This window comes from Manis pentadactyla, chromosome 12 (assembly GCF_030020395.1).
Source record: "Manis pentadactyla isolate mManPen7 chromosome 12, mManPen7.hap1, whole genome shotgun sequence".
In the NCBI taxonomy this organism is placed as follows: Eukaryota; Metazoa; Chordata; class Mammalia; order Pholidota; family Manidae; genus Manis; species Manis pentadactyla.
This window is the reverse complement of record NC_080030.1, coordinates 46,814,986-46,827,911: the sequence shown is the minus strand read 5'-3', so window position 1 is coordinate 46,827,911 and position 12,926 is coordinate 46,814,986. Positions and strand designations below refer to the sequence as shown.

The 12,926-nt window shown below is 32.5% G+C and overlaps 1 protein-coding gene across 3 annotated transcripts in view; it reads right to left on the bottom strand.

Annotated features, from left to right (window-relative positions):
- SHPRH (SNF2 histone linker PHD RING helicase) overlaps positions 1-12,926 on the bottom strand; it is a 78,704-nt gene that overhangs the window by 42,637 nt on the left and 23,141 nt on the right. For all 3 annotated transcript variants that reach the window (XM_036906886.2, XM_036906887.2, XM_057489126.1), the window contains 4 exons: positions 12,611-12,867; positions 11,386-11,507; positions 3,163-3,251; positions 1,034-1,126 (listed from right to left, as the gene is read on the bottom strand). In XM_036906886.2, the coding sequence (XP_036762781.2) occupies positions 1,034-1,126; positions 3,163-3,251; positions 11,386-11,507; positions 12,611-12,867 (561 nt within the window). The remainder of the gene's footprint in view (positions 1-1,033; positions 1,127-3,162; positions 3,252-11,385; positions 11,508-12,610; positions 12,868-12,926) is intronic.

The following is a 12,926-nucleotide window of genomic DNA, read 5'->3' as shown; positions in this document are numbered from 1 at the left end:
AAAATCAGTAGTTGAAACAGATGATTTCTTGGATCTTGTCCAGCTTTGAAATACTGTGCCTTCATATTTGAGGCAAAGCAATAATGTGGCCTCCTTGGCAATATATTTATATGGCATGACCCTCTTTCTCATGATGCATTTTTTCTTTTTTTGTCACAACTTTCTAATTAATTCCTATTAAAGTTCCTTGGCTATATTATTTGGTCATTAGAACTGCCTACTAATAGACTGGACTCTCTCTCAGAGAGTTTCCTGTCACTGAAGGCACTTAGTGATAGATCATATGCAAGGATTAGATGGTTGAGCTGGGAATGAAATTTCACTTGGAAATTTCCAACACACAGATTGCCATCTAATACCAACAAAGAGCTGTACATATTTGTACAATCTCATTTTTTATCTTGTTGATTCAAATAAAGGCTCCACTTACAGGTTCAATTCATTCCAAACATATTTACTACTCTTTAAAGATTTTAGCTATGCCATATCTCTGATCTTTAAAGAGGCAAAAATCCATGGGGGAATTATCATGATATACTCATTAACAATTTACAGTGGAATAATTTATATCACTCTTTCCAATGATGGCAAGCCTCACTGCGGAAGGAACTTCTTTGAGGACGTAACAAATACCACTGAAATTTTGAGTTTATTTATTGCCTTCCATAATATACAGAATGGTAGAGGAAATGCAAAACTTTATTTTTACTAAACTATGTCTTTTGCAGATCTGCCATGCCAACAACATGGCTCCTTTTTGCTTGTTATTTATTTACATGTGATGTTGGCAACCAACAGCTGTATCTACAAAAGGAATGATTATATAACTGCAAGTAGATCACCAGTGAAACAAACTAATATGGAGTACTGCCACTGCTGGCCACCCAAAATCAGCAAAGTTTGGAACATAAAAGCAAAAGAAGAATTCATGGCTAACTTCACTTAAAGTATGCCTTAGGAAAAATTAGTTAGATGGGGCATAAAGTCTGAAAAAAATATTCTCTTACAGGCAGAATGAAAAAGCAATAATTACCTCTTCCTCAAGTCTGCCATCTCGCAAGGTAGGAGGTATCCCTGGGTGCTTGGCTACCAACAATTCCATCAAGTTATGTGTAGCATGAAGTCTCTACAACACAAAAGGGCAGTAACTGTGACAACTATGCAGTGTACCTCTGAAGAGAGAACCTACTATTAATAAGGCATCAGAGTACCAACACCACATTAAGATCAGATCACCAAACACTTTTCCTCTAAAACAACTTGAGTACTGTCTCAAGAAAACCAAAGTCAGTTTTATAGTAAAGGTCTTAATTCATAATGGCATAAATTTTCTTCTATTAGAAACATATAGTCTTACAGAATACCTCTATTCATTTAGCAGAATATGTCATATGAGCAAACTTCTTCTATTATACATGCATTTGTGTATACAGGGAACTATGAGTATGCCAAGTAAGTCCAGTAAAATAGAAAGCTTGACTGTACAGACTTGATTTCTCTTCTGGGAAGTGAGTCTGCATGAGCCTAGCAGTTATATTATGATAAATACAAGGATAGTAAAATACCTAAGAAAATGGTAATGACCTGGATCTGTTGAACTTAAAGGTTGAAAAGGGGAGGAGATGGAGGTGAAGATGGTGTGGGAAGGAGAGAACTATCTTATGTCTCTGTACCAATTTTTCACTGTGGCACTGAGTCTGCAGCTGGTTAGAGGCTCCCTCTAGAGTCAAGGGCTGTGAGAAGAAATAAAGTGACTTCTATTTGTTAACTTGATGCTTTACTTGGGAAGATATATAAGGGATAAAGGATGATGGGGAAATAACCCTTCTGGAAAGATCTGATATGGTGCCAGGGGTCTGGAGACTATAAATGTTCACTCTGTTTTGCTATAAATTACAGGCCACGAGATAGATCTTTGCAGAATTAACCTTTCAAAGTTATGTCGAATATCTGAGGTCTTTTCAATATGGTTTCATAGATTATACAGTCAGTACCGCTATCAGGTTTAATATCAACAACAAACATGTAAATAACACTAGACAAACAGGGCAGTAGAAACTCAGCTCTACTTCTCTGTGTACACTTGTGGAACAGAACTCTGCTTTCCGCACATGGTGGTGGAATGGACGGGGAAGAACACTTCTCTCTCTCCACCCGCTTACATGTTTTATGCCAAAGGAACAGAGCAGCTAATCAGACTGGACAGAGCAAGATATTCTGTGGCCCCGCTTTACCAGTAGGTGGGGTTACTAGGACCAAAAGGAAGAACCAGGTTGATTGCTTCCCCTTCACTCTTGCACTCGGGCATAATGACTCATCTTTTGTCTTGCCCACTCTTTTACTTCTGTTTCCTTTACTCAGGAGCATGATACCTTTGTACTTCCTCCTTCTCTCATGAGGCAAACACATTTGTTTAAGGTCCAAGGTCTGCCTTTTGTAATCCTTACCCATGTGGAATATAAGCAGATTTGTATTTAATTTTCTTTCCTCCCCCCCAAACACTCTAATTCCCCACTGAGGCACATGGGAACATGCAGGTCCCAAGGTCTAGATTCTGAATGGTAAAGAAGTTTCACTAGGGACTCAAGCCTAAACTTAACAAGATTAATAAAAATGGTCTTTATTCACCATTTAGATAGAGAGCTTTGTTTATATTATCCACTGGGCAGAACCAAGAAGGGAAAGAGTTGTAATATTTGAGTAAGTGCTATAATTCAAATATCCAAATCTCCATTAAAAGACATCATAAGTTAAATAAGATCATTGATAGGTTTTATTATTGCTTAGTTCCATTGCTGATGCCGATCTTAACTTTTCTTTTTGGTGAAAACCATGTGAATAAATATGTCACTTCATATGCAAAAGTGATAAAGCTTACAACATTCTTTGAAGCACAAATACTCTGAACTGTTTCTCTGATGTAGATTCATCTAATCAATCTTGTGCCAATACTGGCCTAAGCATATGAAATAGTAGTGATGCTCAAACTTCCGTGTATATGTGAATCAACTTGGGTGCTTATTAAAAGGACTGAATCCCAAGCTTTATGTCCAGAGATTGACTCAGTCCATTTGCTACCCTTTATCTTATTAAATATTCAGAAAAATTATTTTGTAAGAAACAAATAGAACATATATTTGAAACTGCTTAGTTTTTACTTACTTGGATTGAATCGGTTTTGAGTTTTGCTTTGTGCTCCTCAGATGAACGCAGCACTTCTCTGTATAGTTCTGCTGCCAAGGCATACTCACCTGAAGAATTAAAATGTATTTAAAGCATAAAAAGTCATGTACTTAGCTCCTAATGTGATCTAGTTATTTATTATCTAAAAATGTCTACTGTAAAAAAATAACTGAATGAGTAAAACAATTTTTTTTAAGAAAAGGAATTTGAGTTGGTATTAATGATTGCTCCTATCAGAAACTGATGATTCACCTTTTTGTTAATTTCACAGAATAGAAAACCAATTAAATACATTTACAATGTTGTAAAATTATACTGACATACAAACTCTTGATTAACTTTTAATTTAAAAAACTGATTTTCCTCTTACTGAAGTTAAAGAGTGCCTATCAGTAGTCATTTGATGTTTCAAATTAAAAACAAATCTGGGGTAAGTACAGGTACTTACAACAAATATTTAAAACACTATGACCCAATACACACTAATGTTCAGAAAAATAATATATTCTTAATAGGCATTGGTGGCCAAATGATTTGTAATTAAAAACTACATTTCAAAAACTTAGGTTCTTTCCATTTCTGGTCACACAAATCAGAACTAGTTAGAAACTGAAATGCTGTGTTTTATTGTTCATAAGTAGGAGCTCATTCAAATAAAGTAATTAAAAAGTATCAATTAAAGTACAAGTTGGCAAATAGCCAATGGGTCATATCTGACCCCCTGAATTTTTGGAGGGAATATGAGCTAAATTTTACAATTTTAAATAGCTAAAAAAAATTCAAAAGAATACTATTTTGTGACATGTGAAAATAATATGGAATTATACTGCAGAGCCCATGAATAGTTTTATTGGAATTCAGCCATGATAATTTGTTTATGTAAGGTCTCCTGCTGCTTTTGCATTATGGGTAGTTGCAACAAAGCCTAAAGTATTTGTTACTTGGTTCTTCAGAAAAACTTTGACGACACTGAAAACAATGAAAGAAGAGATGAAATACTTTTAATGGCTTGAATAATGGAACCTATCTTATTTTCTGCTTGGGGAAAAAACTCAAAACTGGTTAATTTATTAATACAATTAAAATAAAAAATCTAATTTTAACTGAAAAAATCATGAAATACAAGAAGAAAATACAGAGATGTTCTAGTTTTAGTTAGTTGAGAAAAGTTTTTTTCCCTGATCAATCAGGTACTTTTTAAGCTTCCAACTGGTTTTATTAATATCATGGATTTAGGACTTTGATCATAATCACAATGAATTATATATATATATATATATATACACACACACACACACACACACACACATACTTCTGTAAACTTTGTTGTTGGTTCCCTCTCTGTTAAAGCTGATTATATATATAAACATATATACATATTTATTTGTGATAAAATCTACATAACATACAATTTAGCATTTTCAGCCATTTTTAAATGTGTAGTTCGGTGGCATTAAGAACATTTACATTCTTGTGCAAAACACTTGCTCTTACACCACTGCTATTTAGTTCCACCAGTTACCTAATACAAAGCTTTCTAAAGCACACCTTGTCACAGTACTTTATAGACAGCCAACTTCTATTCAATTTGCAAGGGAGAAGACTATTTTAACAATAATGAAGTCACGTTATAACACAGAAGTAACTCAATTATCTTTACACAATGAGCTTTCCTTTTTTAGTTTTCAAGATTCTTATGAAGATTTTCAAAAGACATATGGATTCTATTAGTAGTTACAGAGAATAATTTTTTAACAATTCTTTCATAATTCTTATAACTTCTAAAAGAGGTATAATGACTAGAATATGAGCTGTTAAATTTGAACTACTTACTACTAATAGCTGCCTTTTAAAATGTTTATTTAAAAAAGACATGCTTTCTGGGGAAAACACAAATATGCATATTCAGTAAGTTACACAAATTTAAGCTGAATTTGGAAATACCCACTCTTCGCCACTTGATGGCACTAACACTTCCAAGTAAACAAACCGTACTGAATTTGATATTGCCAAGTTAATTTTCTTCAAAAATATTTGCAGAAAACACATTGTACAAAATTGGAATTAACACCATGCTTTCAGTACCATAATCAGTGAGGACCTTAGAATATGCTGTCTATAATAGATACCAATTTGCATATAATATAAGCAAATCCTCATGCATTTGGAAATTAATTTTAGATTTCTTTTGTAAGTCAGATCTCCACTATCTGATCTCTATACTGCAAGAGTTTAAATGATATAAGTCAAATATGTAAAGTTATTTTTTAAAATGTGTATTGTTTAACTTTTCCTTATCAAGTTAAGCAATGGAAACTAAAAGCAATAAACCCATCAAAATTAAATTACGAATGGACATATCCTTTGTTAATAAACATTCTAATAGGAATTTCTCCTACCAATCATCAATATTTTCCATTCACAGAAAGACAATGAACTACAGTGGGAATGCAGAGGAAACTATCTGAAAAGAGCAGTGAAGAACCTCCTTTTATGCCACAAGGTGGTATTTTGTCACACAAGAGCCAACTACACACTGATCCTGCTAGAATGCCATAGTGCTTGGAAAATGATCAGATAACCTTTTTTCCCAATCCCTATACCACGCATAACTTCATAGCAGGGAAATGGATACAATAAATCTGAACAGGAGGCTGGAAAAAAGGCCAAGTGGAGCAGTTGATTCTCTTGCTAAGCTTCTAAGTCACAGCAATAGAGAACAAAATGAGGAATGTAATTTTATAAAATGAAAATGGAAATATGAAATTTATTTTTATTATTGTGACAATCTATAAGTAATATATTACTCCATGTTAGAAATTTTTGATGGAGAGCTCCAACCTACTATAGACAGCATAATTTATCATAATAATGAAATTTATAAATAGATAAAGAAGTAGGCATGGTATAATAAAAAAATTAAACATTTCATTTGAAGTCAAAAGAAGCAGGGCACATTTGCTGTCATTTACTAGCTAAATCTTGAGAAAGCAAGTATGCCTTCTTAGAAATCCAGCTTTCTTATGTAAAATGGGGATGCTATTACCTCAGCCACTGGGCATATGAGGATAAAACAGAATATATGCATGAAAGTATTACATATAAAGTGCTTGTTGAGAAATGATCATTTCTTAGATATGATGCTAGATTTTAATGACTTAAGTCCACAGGCTACAACTATAGTAAATAAGCCCTATCTTTTCCAGTTCTTGTCTACAACTACTTCTACTCAGCACTGTGGTTGCTCTAAACTCTACCTAAGTATTCAAGACAATCAGAGACACTTCTAGTTCTAGTCTGTATGCTGTCTGTATGCTGAAGAGGTAATTAACTAAAGACAGGTCGCCAGTTGAAAGAAGTTTAGAACATTTCCTTGTACTCTACAAAAGCACAAATTTCTCTGAGCAATTGATTTCTTTAAGGTCTTATTAGGTAAATGAGAATGGTAAGTTCCATGACTGTGTATCTAAGTAGACTAAAAAATCAGTAATTTTTGTGGGAAGGCTGAAAGAGTGGAAATTTATCATAAAATGCCTTTCTAGAGGTAACACTGTAATGATGAGCTCATTTCCCAATTTTGTGAGGAATGTAGAAATAAATTAGTTGTATATCCAAAATAATCAAAGTGCTTAAAACTGTACATTATTTTACCGTTACGAAATACTTAAATGATTTCAAGGACTATATTCTACTTAGTTTTAGAGAGACTAAAATCAAGTTACCTAAACCAAAGCTGCTAGAGAAAGTTTTAAAAGTGGTTTTATAAAAAGGTATATTTGTATCAGTTATTTCCTCATTACTACAAGAAAGCTTAAAACTCTATGATCTAAAAACTACGAAACTATACAATCTTATATTTTACAAGGGCAGTATAAGATTGATGTAGTTCTTGAAAAGAGCACTCAATGATTCATTAGAGTTGCAAAAAAAAAGTAGCACTTGAGTTCAGGTAGCCAGAAAAGTTATTATGAAGAAAATACAAACTAAACTTCTGCAAAGAATGAATGATTCTAATACAAAGGTAGAGGCACTGAGTTAATTCCAAGTCTACTATAAAAGTAAGTTGAGGTTATGTAAATGAAGCTAAGGAAATGATATACAGCTGGTGTACAATTTTATAGCCTCATCAGCAGGGTATGAATGAGAATTCCAGTTGTTTCCACATCCTTATCAACATTTGATGTTCAATGTAAGCCATTCTAGTAAGGGCATAGCAGTATTCTTATGGTTTAAATTTGCATATACCTAATGACTAATGATGCTGAATATCTATCTTTTCATGTTTTTTGCCATCTCTATGTAGTCACTGAAGTCTCTGTTCAAATATTTTGCCTATTTTCATTGAGTTTTCTTATTCTTTTAGTAGGTCTTTTAACATTCTTGACACAAGTCCTTTCTCAGGTATGTGATTTCCAAGTATTTTTTCTATTCAATGCCTTATCTTTTTATTGTCATAATAGTGCCTTTCCATGAGTGGAAAGATTAATAACTTCCACCAAGTCAATCATTTTTTCATTTATAGATTGTGCATTTGGTATCATATCTAAGAAATCTTTGCCTAATCCCAAATCACAAATATTTTATCCTTTGTATTTCTAGAAGTTTCATAGTTTAAGGTTTTAATTTTAGTTATATCCTTTTTATTCTGAAATTTTTACATGGTACATGGCTAAAGTTTAATTATTTGAATATGGATATCTTTCTGTTCTAGTGTTTACTGAAAACACTAAACTTTCTTCACTGAAATGCCTTTGCATCTTTGTTGAAATATCAACTGATCACAGATAAGTGCGACTATTTCTGGACTCTATTGTTCGATTGGTCTACTTGCCTATCCTTAGATCATGTCACACTGTCTTGATTATTGTAGCTTTAAAATAAATCTTGATTCAGGTAGTGTAAATCATCTATTTTGTTCTTTTCCAAAATTGCTTTGGCTATTCTAGGTGAATTTCAGTATAAGCCTGTCAACTTCTATATAAATTTTCATTAAGCAATTTGGATCGCACTGACCCTATGTATCAATTTCAGATGAATCAGCATCTTAATATTATTGAGTCTTCTGATCCACGATCAGAAGATGGTGTAATTAGGTGTTAATTTCTCAGTAATGTTTGTAATTTTCAAGGTTTTTACATCTTTTTTAAGTTGATGTCTAAGTATTTTAGCATTTTTCTGATACTAATGATATTGTTGTTATAATTTCTAATTGTTCATTCTTAGCATATAGGAGTAAAGTTGATTTTTATATAGTCACTTTGTATCATGCAACTTTGCAAAACTTAGTAGTTCCAGTAGTTTTCTTACAGACAACCATATTAAGCAAAGATAGTTTTATATTTTTACTTACTGAATCTCCTAACTTTTATTTCTTTTAACTGTCTTTGAGCGCTGAAGAAAACTCAGGTGCAATGCTGAATAGAGTGGGGAGGGGACATTTTTGACTTGTTCATGATCTTAGAGGGAAAGCATTTAGTTTTCAACCTCTAAGTATATAACATTGTAGGTTTTTTATAGATGCCTTTTCTTGAAGTGAGAAAGTTCTCTTTAATACCTTGACTTCTGAAAGTTTTTATCTTGAACGGATGCTGAATTTTGTCAAATAATTTTCCTATATTTATTGGGATGATCATAAGATTTATCCTTTTTAATTATTAATTTGAAAATTAACTGATTTTTTAATATTAAGCCAATTTTGCATTTCGGGGATAAACTCTACTTGTCATAAAGTATTATTCTTTTGTATATATTGTTGATCTTATTTTAAAACAAATTTTAAAAGAATTTTACATTGTATTCTTGAAAGATATTAGTCTATGGTTTTCTTACAATGTCTGTGTCTGTGAATGATGTTAATGCTACCTCCAAATAAGTTGGGAAGTATTCTCTTTCAATTTTCTGGAAGAGTTTTTATAGATTTGATATCATTTCTTCCTTTAAGTTTTGTAGAATTCACTAAGTCATCTGAGCCTAGAATTTTCTTTGTGGTAAGTTTTTTAATAACAAAATCAATTTCTTGAATATATTCAGGGCTATGCAGGTTATCCCTTTCTTCCTGAGTAAGCTTTGGTATTTTTTGTCTTCCAAAGCATTTGTCCACTGATGTGAGTTATCAAAATTCTGATATAAAGTTATTCATAATATTCCTTTATATTTTTAAATATTTGTAGAATCTACAGTAATGCCACCTCTCACATTTCCTAATCATGGTAATCTGACTCTTCTTTTTCTCAGTTTGACTAGAGGTTTAAAAATTTTTATTTATCTTAACAATCAGCTTTTGGTTTCACTGTTTTTCTCTATTGGTTTTGTTTTCCTTTTGACTGATTTATGATCACTTTATTTACTGTCTTTTGCTGACTTTGTATTTCATTTGTTCTTTTTTTAGCTTCTTAAGGTTATAAGCTGAAGTCACTGATTTAAAACTTTTTCCTTTCATGATAGTGTTTAGTCTTAGAATTCCCTTTAATTACTGATTTGCTACAGTCTAGAAATCTTGATACATGTTATTTTCATTTTGACTTACTTCAAAATACTCCCAGTTTCCCTTTTGATTTATCCTTTAACCCAACGGTTATTTAGAAGTATATTATTTAGTTTTCAAATATTTGGGGATTTTCCAGTTATTTTTCTGTTTGATAAATTTAATTCTACTGTAGTCACGGAATATCCACTGTGGAACAAATCCATTCTGAAAATCCCTGCTTACTAATTAGGGAATTCAGACAATTGCATTTAATGTGACCACCGATATGCTTGGTTTTAAAACTATTTTGCTATTTGTTTTGTATTCGTCTCATCTGTTTTTTATTCCCTTCTTATTTCTGCCTTTTTTTAGATTGAGAATTTTTTATTATTCCTATTTATCTTCTCACTCAGATTATTACCCTAACTCTTTGTTGTGTTTTTCAGTGGTTGCTTTAGGGTGTATAGCACATACCTTTGACTTGTCATCATCTACTATCATGTGATATTATGCCACTTCATATATAGCATAAAAACTGTGTATATCTATTTGTCCTCGTCCAGACTTTCTGCTGTTGGTTTCACATTTACATGTTATAAACTCCACAATATATTTCTTCACATTATTTTTTCTCCTTCAGAGACTCTAATACATTTATATTAGTCCAGCTGAAGTTATCTACAATTTCATTGATGCTCTTTTCAAATTTTCTAGTCCTTATTCTCTTCATGTTACACAGTTTCTATTGCTATTCTATTCTTTGACTTTGGTGATAGTTTATTTTGGTATTGAATCTGCTGTTTATTAAGTGTATCAGACACTGAAATTTTCATATCTAATCCAAGTATATGTTTCAATACCTCTACTTAACATGTTTAATCTTTACTCTTGAACCTATGAAATACAGTACTAATGATTCTTGTATTTATATGGAAAGGTGTTTACTAAATGGTGTTCATTAATAGAACCTGTTATCTAACCAACTTCTGCTTCTGGCCAATACAGAATAATAGAGAATGGATTAATCCTTCTCCCTAAAGCAACTAAAATAATAGACAAAATGTATGAAATAGTTTGTTAGATATTCGATGTCAGGCAACAAAAAACAGTGATCCCTGAGAGATGGGTATGGCAAGTAAACACCTTACCACGAAATAGAAGATTCTCTTAACCTGCTTAAATTTTATGCATATTATATGACACCATAACTATAGCCACATACATGTATGTATTTGCTTCCTGTTAAGATTTTAATTAAGGTATACAAGATCAGAGACTATACTTTGTTTTACTGTATCATCTTTAGGACCTAGATCATACCTGGCACATAGCAGATACTCTAATATTTGTTCAAGTGAATTACAAACAATATTATTTTGTAAATCAATGACCAACATTCCTTTGGATGTGTCAACATTTAACTATTCTTCTATTTCTAAACATTTTGATTGTTTTTAGTTGTTCACTGTTATAGACTAAGATTAATAACTTAGAGCCAAAGCTTTGTTCATATCCTAATTTCCCTAAAAAAGCAGCTTCTAAAAGTGGAAAGCATATGAAAACTTTGATGGTTTTGAAATGCTCCACACAACTGCTTTCTATTAGGTTGAACCTATTTAAATTAAGATCATAGTGTGTGAGAGAGAGTATCTTTCTTGGGTGATTTTGATTACTACTATAACTAATCTTCATTAAATACTCAGAAGAATCGGACATCACAAAGCAATCAATTCTACCTTTAATGATATGGATGCCTGCTAAGCCATTGAGAGCACAAACTAGCTGCCGATGTGCTTCTTTACATTCAGTTGTACATTTCCTCTGTAGAGATATCAGCAGCTCTTCCATTGTCATGGTGCTACAAGAAAAGGCAGACTGTTCAGAACTAGAAAGAAAATCCTTTGTAAGAGTATTATACCATGTAAGATCAAGAGGGTAACTCATAAAGTTTTTGTGATATCTTCAGCATCCTCTTTACTCCATTTTTCCAGTATCAATTTTCACAAAATTACCTCTTACTATTCTAATAAGCATCCTTCTACCATATCCCATCATTCCTTAACTTTTTCTCATTTCAGTCAATGGAGAATGTAACTAGAAAAACCTTTGTAAAGTACAACACAATATATTTGGAACAGTAAGGGTGTTGGAATGTTAAGATTGAGCCTGAATCCCAGCATTGTAACTTAACCTCCATGAGCCTGAATTTGTTTTTTAATCTGTAAAAAAAAGAAGATTCTCTAAGGATTAGATCAAATGCCATTTCCAAAAATTGACTGTTTAACAATAACCATTTATATAGTAATTGTTTCTATGCTCTAACTGTCCACAGCAATTTATTTGTATGTCTTGTGAAATATATCATGTTTGCTTTAAATTATAGAAATCTAATCTTTGTCACCTCCTTTACTGGTCTAAAACTGCATAAAAGCAAGGACAAAAATGTGATTCCTCTTTCTATTTCTTATAGCACGTGAAAATTATCTTTTTCATATTAGCTGCTAAAAAAAAGTCAGTTCCTGAATCAGAGTCCGATGAATAAACAGTGTAAGCGACAACAGAGTACTGTGGACATACATAAATACCTTTAATGTGTTAAGAAGTGATAATCAAAGAGAAATAGCAAAATTATAAAGAAAATATTTTATAGTATCTATTTCATCTAATTCCCTGATGCGACCAAAAAATATAAAGAACAAAAGCCTTTACTATAGCAAAAACAAAACAAAAAAACTCCATAGTAGTCTTAATTTTAAAAGAACTGCTCAAAACCCTGAAGGTAATTTTGATGATTCTTTCACAAATGGGGTTCCTTACCAAAGAAAAACTACCACACTGCTAAACATGGCTGACAACTTAGCTATAAGACCCTGATGAAACTGTAAACTAGGAAGCTAAGTGCTTAAATATTGTCTATTACTATTCTATTATCAATTGTAGCATAAGGATTGATAATAAAACCTTTTTTGGAGTGGTAAGAACTCTCCACGAACAGCCTGTGGGTGGCAGCAGGCCTGTCTGAGCCTCAGCAGTGGATACAGGATGGAGGTGACAGTCCTCCTGTCTAAGCTGCTGAGCTTCAGAGCCCAGTCAGAAATCTTCCTGAGTTTTACTACTGCATCCTGGCAGCACACTTCGTGCTGACGGTCATAGAAATGTCTTTCCACAGGAGAGAAGTGAAGCCAGTGGATTTCTTCTGTCTGAGGGGGTATCTGGATCTGCAGAGAGGAGAGAAAAATTGACTTCACCTGGAAATTTAACTTTTCATCCCAATTCT